This window comes from Trichinella spiralis (assembly GCF_000181795.1).
Source record: "Trichinella spiralis strain ISS 195 chromosome Unknown Scfld1, whole genome shotgun sequence".
Classification (NCBI taxonomy): Eukaryota; Metazoa; Nematoda; class Enoplea; order Trichinellida; family Trichinellidae; genus Trichinella; species Trichinella spiralis.
In genome coordinates this window covers 1,881,836-1,891,126 of record NW_003526940.1, presented here as the reverse complement: position 1 = coordinate 1,891,126, position 9,291 = coordinate 1,881,836, and the positions used below count along the sequence as shown (strand labels likewise).

At 34.7% G+C, this 9,291-nt stretch overlaps 4 protein-coding genes across 4 annotated transcripts; 2 read left to right on the top strand and 2 right to left on the bottom strand.

Moving 5' to 3' along the window:
- The first annotated feature begins 484 nt into the window (after window positions 1-484).
- On the top strand, window positions 485-3,335 carry Tsp_12298 (conserved hypothetical protein). The gene is made up of 4 exons (XM_003381851.1): window positions 485-583; window positions 2,441-2,557; window positions 3,010-3,111; window positions 3,195-3,335. The coding sequence occupies exons 1-4, from the start codon at window positions 485-487 to the stop codon at window positions 3,333-3,335; spliced, it is 459 nt and encodes a 152-aa protein (XP_003381899.1).
- Window positions 3,336-4,779: 1,444 nt separating this feature from the next.
- Tsp_12299 (conserved hypothetical protein) lies at window positions 4,780-5,640 on the bottom strand. Its single transcript, XM_003381850.1, has 4 exons — window positions 5,557-5,640; window positions 5,398-5,476; window positions 4,995-5,304; window positions 4,780-4,957 (listed from the first exon to the last, which is right to left on the bottom strand). The coding sequence occupies exons 1-4, from the start codon at window positions 5,638-5,640 to the stop codon at window positions 4,780-4,782; spliced, it is 651 nt and encodes a 216-aa protein (XP_003381898.1).
- Window positions 5,641-6,065: 425 nt separating this feature from the next.
- On the top strand, window positions 6,066-7,133 carry Tsp_12300 (hypothetical protein). Its single transcript, XM_003381849.1, has 3 exons — window positions 6,066-6,110; window positions 6,615-7,011; window positions 7,078-7,133. The coding sequence occupies exons 1-3, from the start codon at window positions 6,066-6,068 to the stop codon at window positions 7,131-7,133; spliced, it is 498 nt and encodes a 165-aa protein (XP_003381897.1).
- Window positions 7,134-8,124: 991 nt separating this feature from the next.
- On the bottom strand, window positions 8,125-8,644 carry Tsp_12301 (conserved hypothetical protein). The gene is made up of 2 exons (XM_003381848.1): window positions 8,634-8,644; window positions 8,125-8,563 (listed from the first exon to the last, which is right to left on the bottom strand). The coding sequence occupies exons 1-2, from the start codon at window positions 8,642-8,644 to the stop codon at window positions 8,125-8,127; spliced, it is 450 nt and encodes a 149-aa protein (XP_003381896.1).
- Between the last annotated feature and the right edge of the window lie 647 nt (window positions 8,645-9,291).

Sequence of the window (9,291 nt, the reverse complement as noted above, 5' to 3'; positions counted from 1 at the left end):
GCTTGGGCAACTTGAATTTCAATTAATTATTAAGCAGTTTGTTTGTTGAAAAAAAAAGTATATATATAATATTTCGGTGTTTTTTTCAATGGTTCAGTTTTGCATACTGCTATCGTAGAAAATGTCGTAGTAAACATCTTGCTGTCGATCAGGAATGCGGCTTTCGGACGTGGTGGGAGTGGCGTAGACGAGCGCTAGCAAAGCGAGCCGTTGTATTCGCGGACCGATCATGGCTTCTATGGGCCGGCGCCGTGGAGTGGCGTTTTAAATTTTCACATCTGTCCATTGCGCTTAATGGTTGCTAGTTTTGCTTGATTCTTCTTCTTCTTCTTCTTCTTCCACGTCTTATTCTTCCTATTCATATTCTTCTTCTCCTTACCTGGTTACTGGTTGGGAATATCTTGTCCGGGGACACCGCCACGCCCCAAGCAAAGCTGCAGGGTCGGTGCCGGGGCTAGTTTGGCTTTTTCTGCTGCACCGGCACATGACAGCTTCGACTACCGCCGGCGCCGCCTTGTTCACCAATCTTAATGATAATGGTCGTCCAGGCGCCGGCTCGACGCCAATTCAACCCACAGGCAAGGTTGGTTCTGCAACGGTTTTTCATTATGCTTTAACTATTATTATTATTATCAGTTATCTGATTGTTATCTTCTTTTTTGCATGCCTTTGTTATTATTTGTTGTAATGAATTTTATGCTTATTAATTTTTTTAGAAGCAGTATTTAGAAAAGAAATTATCCAACTATGCAACTTTTGTTAAAATTATTGTCGATTATTTGTATATAAAAATTAAAAAATATATAAGTATTTTTCTAATTGAAAATTGTACTACTGCATGGAAGATGAATTTATTTATTGTTCACGTAATTTTTGCCTTGTTTCCTTTTCCGTGTTCACAAATTTTGTATCAATTTGCATTGAATACTTTAAAAACAGTTGTTTGTTGTTTTGTAAAAGTTGTTAACGATTTGATGGATGAATTTAGCATCAGTTTGATAAATAGGCTTTCTTATTGAAGGTGCTCAGGTTGTTGAGATTTTTACAATTGAAGATTGTTTTCTCTTATGCTTACATGTGTCGATTATCATTAATTAGATGTGTAGAAAAGAAGACATTTTTTTTTACTTGTTCAATTGTGAAAAATCTTATTCCCAGCTTTAGTTGTAGTTGCTTGTATAGAATATCTTTTTTCTATGTTGTTGTTGTTTGTGTCAGCATTCTTGAAATGACTTCTCTTGTGGAATCAATCAAAACATTATTTATTGGACCGTATGCTGCAGTTGATGAAGTGAATGCAGTGCACAATTATTGATATTGATGAGATTCGAGAAAGCAATCAGACGACGAATATTGCTGAAATTCTTGCTTATTTTTTTTGTTATTATGATAATGTGACGTGATATTTGTGCTGTTGAAATTGAGGCTGTTTGAAGGGAAAATATTCATAATTGGTCGATAATTGGAAAAACAAGAACAAACAGCTTCTGTTATAAATTTTGCACGACATTTGGACAAATTGCGCACGAGGAAATTGTCCATCTATAAAGAAAGATTATTATTTGACGTCGTCAGTTGATAATAATTCATAATTTTCTAAATCAAGCGAACAGTTAGTTCAACAGTGTGAATTATTGCCTGCAACATTTGTCACCGTTTGATGATAATTGTGAAGATAAGACAAATTATTGACCCGCAAAAATATTTGTGATTAATTTTCCAAGAAGAACCGATGCTCTTCTTCTTTTATGCATGCAGTTTTCCTAGATGAAGCAGAGCTGAAATTTTTGTACAGCTTTTTTGTCATATTTGTTCTTTTTTTTTCTTTTAAATAATTTTTCCTATCACGGATGGATGAGCTTTCGGCGATTGTTATTGACGCCAAAAGCGCACGTAAGCACGTTGATCATCCATCATTTGGGTAGTGTTTTTGATTTTTGAATGAGATAACTTTTGACAGCGGTGATTTTTAATGCAAAACAGGCTTTTTCAAATGTGTGCGCAATTAGTTGAATGTGCTTATGTGTTTCACTGTTGTGACCAAACTGAAGTAATTATTATTATGAAATTGATTGATTGTACTTGCAAATGTATAAAATTGATTTTGCAATCATTATTGATCAGGAAAAAAGTTGAATATCAAAAAGAAATCTAATAATAATAATAATAAATACGTGCAACAATTTTTTTTCAAACTTAGTCATTGTAATACTGAAAGTGTTGAATAAAATGTTAATTAATTTTTTCTTCTCAAGATTTTCGACGCCAGGAACAGAAATTGGACACTTGCGTAAGATGCGTCGAAGGGAAATTGGACAGGCATTTTGTAATTGCATTTGGCAATCAGGTTTGCTTTTCCTTTTCTTTTCCACTCGTAGAATTATGAATTAACAAATTCTCAACGTTATAATACTTCACTGATTCATGCAAATTGCTGCAGACTTATTTGGCTTTGCCGAAAAACAAACCCCTCGTCCGCAATCATTGCCTGATTGCACCGTTGAATCACGTTTCCAGTTGTGCACAAATGGACGAAGATGTGTTGGATGAAATCAAAGTAAGCAGATATATATATACATATGTTACCAACTTTTAAATTTTTTTCATTTTAATAACTTTTATTGCAACTATTTGTTTGTTTGTTTATTAGTTTTGGCGTGAAAAATTGGTGGCAATGTTTCGTACACAAAGTTTGTGTTGTATCTTTTTCGAAACTGCCAAAAATGTCAAACACATGCCTCATTGTTTTCTGGAATGTATACCTGTCAGTAAAAAGATCTTCGAATGTGCACCGATGTATTTCAAAGTATTTTGCTTTATTATTATGTTTTTTTTTCTTCTAATACAACGAATTCTTTAATCAATACGAAGCAAGCAATAATGGAATGTGAGGATAGCTCCAGAGATAATGCGGTGTTGATTGATATGAAGGAAAGAGATGTTAAAAGAGTGGTAATTTTATTATTTCTTTGCTTTTTTATTTGATTTTAATGATTTTAAAAATTACAGATTCCAGCTGGATTTTCTTACTTTGTAGTTTACTTTGGTTTGGAAGGAGGCATGGCGCACATCATAGAAAATGAATCGCTGGTTCCATCGTGGTTTGGCCAGGTAAACAACATCACTATATTGGCATACTTTTTCTTTTAAACATAATTTCACTCTTTCATATTCATATGGCTAATTTGTCATAGGAAGTGATCGGCGGTATGCTTGGATTAGAATATAATCAGTGGCGTAAACCAGCCAACGAAGTATTAGAACAACAAGTGAAACGTGTTACAACTTTCAAAAAACAGTTGAAGGAATTTGACAGCACAATATTTCAAAAATAATTTCAAGCTAAAATTTTCAAATTTCCATCAGTAATCACACTTGTGATAAAAATATTATTTTATAAACTATATTTCCTAAATTTAAACATTTTAGTATTAATTTAAAGTTGTTCAAAATGCCCCAGTAATTGAAGAAAAAAAGTTATTTAAATGGATGAAAATTATTGCGGAAACCTGGATTCAGCAGTGTACTGCGTCCGTGCTATCACTGACAACTACAATTCAGAGGATTTAATCTTCATAGAGACTTTTTTTTTCCAGATGCATCGTACTCTTATGAGGTTTCATATGTTCATTGCTGTTATTTTTACACTGGTTCAGTGTGATTTTAGTATAATTATTTCTTTTTTAAATATATTTTATGGATCTCCAACAGTGCTGATTCCTTATTTTGATATAGCGAACAATAAACTTTGCCAACTATCAATAGTTGTTATGGCGGATGATAAACGTAAAGCGGCCGGAAACGCGCCTACTGTGCACTTTAGGACTATATATTGCGAACACTAAATCCAGTGAAACGCAGCAAAACGATGCACTTATCCAATGTGCACCTAACCAAGTACGATTGTAATTCAATTACAATTTGTATAATTTTGCATACTTTTTCATAATTTTAAATTTTCATTACAGTTACTTTAAATTTTATCCAGTCTAATCCTCCACTATAACATTATGTTTGACTTTTTCTATATTCAGTTTGTATTATCTTTTATAACTTTCAAATAAGTACTAATTTAATTTTAATGTAAATTACTTACAGGTGAATTGCCATCGAACACAAACAAGAACGATATTATGGAGTGAACTGAAAAATAGAATGCGGGATTATAGAAATTTACCCTTCTTACAGACAGCTGCGCAAATTAGTCATTGTATACTTTTGCTCGAATTTTATTTTATAGTACTTGATACTGATAACAAGTGAATTCGAAAACAACAAAAAAAATTTAACCATCATCAAAAGAATAACTTTTCATTTATTGAGAAAATACACAAATATCAAAGAAATCATTAAGTATCAGATGAAAAATGAATACGATGTATCGGCAATAACAAGCTCAATAAAGAACAATAATCTTCACATTCGAATGCTAATAAATATAATTCCGCAGACGAAGCGACAAATATATTCGAGTATTGGAAGCCACTTTTGGATTATTACGTTTCATTGTTTTATGTGTTCTTCGATAATGATTTCTTCATCCTCAGGCAGTCACATTTGTGACAACTGCTCGTAGTATTTCTTTCCAAAACTTGATGGCAATGTAAGCATTGCAATCGTCCAATCATCGCGCTTGATATGTCTCTGGGAATGTTCCTAATGCTTCGAGGAAGTGCACATGTGATTCCATTTGATTTATCAATTGTCGAAGACGCAGTAAGTTCCATTCAGTGGTAACCACTGGCAGCTTTTACTGTTCTTTCATATGCTCTTCAATTATTACTTCTTGTTTTCTAATTCATCATTTGCGGGCGGGCATCGCGGCTTCGTCATTTGTTCGTCAAAGAACGACCTGCTATTGGTGGAGCAACGTTTCCAGTGAGGAGTGATCAGAGATAGCTGAAGTTCTGGATCATGTTGGCGTCGTGTTGGCATGTATCGAAGTTCTAAACTCGTCCTGAAATCCTTACCAATCACAAAAATTTACATCAAACTTCTTTATTTCCAGCTTTGGAAGTCGCACATTGGGGAATGTGTTCTGATTGAGTGGATCAGATGTTCCCCTGTTACTGGATCCATTTGCACGTTCTGCAGAGTTCCAGTATCTTTGAACTGAGAGTTTGTCGTTCGTCGAAAAAATCGTCAATATTTTCCATTGCTTCGCTGATCGGTCAGAGATTTTCACCAAGCAGATCTGTCTGCGCTCTTTTTCACTATCCAAAGTATCATTCAGATCGTCAATGGCTGATGTCAGCCAACGCAATTGAGGAATAATGAAGCAATTTGTCCATCTCAAGTATCGATCTGAACAGTTTCAAATTCGCCATTTAATTTTTGTAGAGAAGCCGTTCTGAAATCTCAACTTCTTCAGTCAATGAGGTTCTGCTTCTCAGAGACTGTCCCGTCTGCGAAATCCGTCGGTGTGTTCCAGACTCGTGGTACCAAAACATGTAGCAGCCGCGTCAAATAATTCTGGCTACACTTGATCTGATAGTCGGGTTCTTTGTGACCATTTTTGTCTAGGTAGAAAGTCAAGTTCAATATCGACTATCCAACTTCTGTCGCGTCAACACCACTCTCACGTTGCGTTCGGGAAATAAGAAGCACAACTGAGTGATGACACAACTTTATTCTGACCATATGAACAAAGTCAACCAATAACTAAATCGTATCCGTTAAGAGTCACAACTACACAAGTTAAGCTACAGTCACACGCGTTTCAACACGTCAGTTCTCCAAACTTCCGTCAATCAATCAGTCTTCCTCTCTCTCCTTCTTTTTGTCTTACTGTAATGATATTCAGGTTCCATCACGTCAACTACAAAATCCTCTGTTTTGTCGTTTACAACACAATTATTTCAAAAGCTTTGTTTTAACTGTTATTGCAATATTAAAAATAGTTTTTCTGATAATATATTATTCATTTTGTGAAATCAGTAAACCATAATTAATTTATTATTATGTTCAGCTGAAGGAAGACTGCTGAGTATTTCACCTTGAAAATCAATAAATACTGTAGAGATACAGTAGTAATAGAACTGGCGTGGTGATGTGGAATGATTAATATGGAAAGTTGGTATGAATATGTAGTAAAGAAGAATAATTCACTGGTTTGTTCGCATTGCCGCGATTTAACTACTGCCCTTCTATAAGCAAAACCCGTGGACTGGGATTTCACAGGTATAAGTTCAAATTGTAGTGTTTTTGACAAAATTTTGCCACGTCATCTCATCCTTTTTAGAATTAATCGCTAATGAGGTTGATGAATTAGTGGAACTCGTTCAAGATTCATCGTACAAAAACCTTAAATGACGTCTGTTGTAACGTTTTGGCATATCTAAAATGTAGCGCTTCCTTGTGATCACTACTCCATTTGCAGTTGGCAACGTGAAGTCGTTCCAGATGTTTCGTGATGAACTAAAGTTGTGGCAATGCTATTGACCAGAATGCATGGTTTCTCCGTAACCAATTTTTGTGTTGTCTACTTGTGAACATGGAAATGATAATTGAAATGGAAATTTTGCCAACGTAAAGGAAATGGCCAACAGATCTGATAATTTCTTTTCATGAATCACTGCCGTTCCGATGGAAACTTATGACAAAATTGTATCAAGCTTGGCAAACAACTGCGCTCTTGGCAAAAATCGACACCAGGCTCACCTCAACATCCCTACACTAGGACTGATGCGAAGGGCGCATTGAAGGATAATGGAAATTATTCTGCAAAGCAGGTGTGGCGTAGCTGTTTTACTAATCGCAGATTCAGCGTCGCAGTCCGCCAGTGTTATAGACGCGACTTTCCTAAGCTGACATGCAGTTTTTGCTTCTTTTTTATTACTGATATAACATCGTACGTTTCCTACGAAGGCATCAAGCCGTTACCGTTGAAAGTGTGCTTAAGCTCCGTTAGTTTCTCAGTATCATCAGCTTCTAGGGACGTTCTACCCACCAGATCATGCATGCAACGATTACTTCTGGCAAACGCTTCTCTTGGCAACAGGAGAATACCCAGTTGAAATTATGTTTCAACAAGTCTGTGAAAATGCTGATTTGTCATTTGAATAAGATGTTTTGAAGATGCCCATGTGGTATTTAGAATCACTCTCGTCGAATGTAATCACGGTGTTGAGTGATCTTCAAAGAGAATGTGCTGCTTAGATTTTGCTTATTACCCGGAAATAGCTAATTTCCGGGTACCATTTGCTGAAATTGGCGCGATCAGGATAGCAATGAATTAATTCATTATTATTTTTCGTGTTGTGCTGTATTGTTCGTGTATTGTGTTTATTGTATTTTTATCTTGTGCTTATTTGCTGAATAAAGAAATTATACTTGTGCTGATGTCTTGTAGTCGCGAAGCGGGGAAGGGAGAGCGAACTGGCATTGCTGATGCTGTCCGCGACCATCACTAGGCACTAAGGCGAAGAAGCCACAAAAAATTGGTCGTTATCAATTTCATACAGGGCGATTGCCTACAAATCGTCATTTTATATTAATTTAACGACAGTATTTTCTTGTGAAGGGAATCGTCAGATTTTGGTACAAAATATACTGTTGAAGGAGAGTTTACTTTTTCTTGTTGGTTTTAGGTGTGGTACCTCACCCAATCAGAATTAGTTTACGGATCGCTATGGCGGATTCATTACCGAAGTGTTGCAGCGATGAACTGTGAATCTTTTTCGGTTCAAAGTGATTATTAGTTCTCTTGCCCGAACTTTAGTAACAAACAAGTGGTTCGTTCCTAAACTCCAAGAAGCGTTGCTCTGATGTAGAATAATGTTGATGTAATGATAATGATGATTCCGCGTAAGTGTAATGATGTGTAATTATACTACTCGCCACCTGTTCCGCCGACTTTTCACCTCTCATGTTTGCTCCGGAGAGAACTTTGGACTTTGAAAGAAGCAGTTCTTTTATGCCATGACAACGCTTAATGATACCAAATGAAGCACGATGTCGAATTCTTTTATTGCTATTTGAAGCCGGAAGACCGTCTGTGTGATCGAGTGAAACTGCTATTTGTTGACGCTACTGATTATTGATAATTAAACAATTTGCAGTGTGATTCCGTAATAAATAAATACAATCATCATTTCAACATATCGTTCATCCATAAAGTCAAAGTTATTCCATGGTTTCTCCTGTGAAGAACTCTCTAGCAGAACCAGCTGTGTCTAGTATTATATTCTTTAACTTTGAACATCCATATGTGCTGTAGAACTGAAATTGTAATATAACCAGCTTGACGGTGCAATAAATAATAATAGTTGAGTTCAGTAAGCTATTGGATAAAAATGAATTAGAAGAAAACAAATCATAGCGTAAATTTTCCAAAGCTAAAACTTTCTTTATTTTTTTCTCTAAAATCAGATCATTATCAAAATTTGTCAAACCGTAGCCACCAAATATTAACTTTTGCCAAAAGGGTGGCCAAATATTAACTTTTGTAAATTGTTCATATCTGGCGTAACATCTATACTTCTGAATTTGGGACAACCTCGTTTTCTTAAATGCTGTCGATCGCGCTACATGTTTTTGTAAAATTCTGCATATGAAACGGAAACTGAATTATTATGAAGCATAAAATTTTATGTTAGAACTTCTTCTATTCAAATGTCACTAACTTTTGTTACCTGAATTTCATTATTAGTCTTTCTGTAAATGGTACTTTATTTTTGGCTATGTTTAAAATTCGTTCTGAAAGTGAGAAGTTCTGTGAAAAGTGAAAATTTAAATACTTGTAAATAAATTATTAAATATTATGTTTTATTCCGGTTAAGCATACGCATCGTTACAGTAAGAATGTGTCCACTATCATCACTGTAACGTTTTGAAACTTGCGTAATGTAAAAGTTTACTTTGAAACAGTGATCGATTATTGTCGCATTTTTATTTTAATTATTTAGCATTCATTATTTATAAATTAATCACACTGCTTCGTTATCATGTTGTGTGAAAAATTCGAACTTGAACTTCGAGTTTGACGAATTTTATTCGATGAACAATGAAAATTGTCAAGAATTGTTCGTTTTGTTAGTAGACAAATGTTATTTCCTGATGTTAATTTGCACTTTTTAAGTTTTGGAATGTGTCTATTTTATTGTATGATTAAAGATTTTGATCCTTTTAAAATGAGGTTATCTAAGCTAATGATTTAATCTCTCGCGTTCATTTGACCTGTTTTAAATGAATTTTTTAGTAACAAATTGGATTTCATAAATTTTTAATTAATAAAGTTTGCTCTTTTTTTGATGAATTAAAAAGCACCAATGAATTCCTTTAAGGTGTTTA

Excerpts from the sequence above, each read along its gene's own strand:
- Tsp_12298 (XM_003381851.1), top strand. The coding sequence starts at position 485 with ATGACAGCTTCGACTACCGCCGGCGCCGCCTTGTTCACCAATCTTAAT. Across the intron at positions 584-2,440 it reads CAATTCAACCCACAGGCAAG|ACTTATTTGGCTTTGCCGAA; the intron begins GTTGGTTCTGCA and ends AAATTGCTGCAG. Across the intron at positions 2,558-3,009 it reads ATGTGTTGGATGAAATCAAA|ATTCCAGCTGGATTTTCTTA; the intron begins GTAAGCAGATAT and ends TAAAAATTACAG.
- Tsp_12299 (XM_003381850.1), bottom strand. The coding sequence starts at position 5,640 with ATGGTCAGAATAAAGTTGTGTCATCACTCAGTTGTGCTTCTTATTTCC. Across the intron at positions 5,477-5,556 it reads GTGGTGTTGACGCGACAGAA|CCAGAATTATTTGACGCGGC; the intron begins GTTGGATAGTCG and ends GATCAAGTGTAG. Across the intron at positions 4,958-4,994 it reads CCAAAGCTGGAAATAAAGAA|GACGAGTTTAGAACTTCGAT; the intron begins GTTTGATGTAAA and ends TAAGGATTTCAG.
- Tsp_12300 (XM_003381849.1), top strand. The coding sequence starts at position 6,066 with ATGGAAAGTTGGTATGAATATGTAGTAAAGAAGAATAATTCACTG. Across the intron at positions 6,111-6,614 it reads TAAAGAAGAATAATTCACTG|CTTGGCAAACAACTGCGCTC; the intron begins GTTTGTTCGCAT and ends AATTGTATCAAG. Across the intron at positions 7,012-7,077 it reads TGGCAACAGGAGAATACCCA|ATGCCCATGTGGTATTTAGA; the intron begins GTTGAAATTATG and ends GATGTTTTGAAG.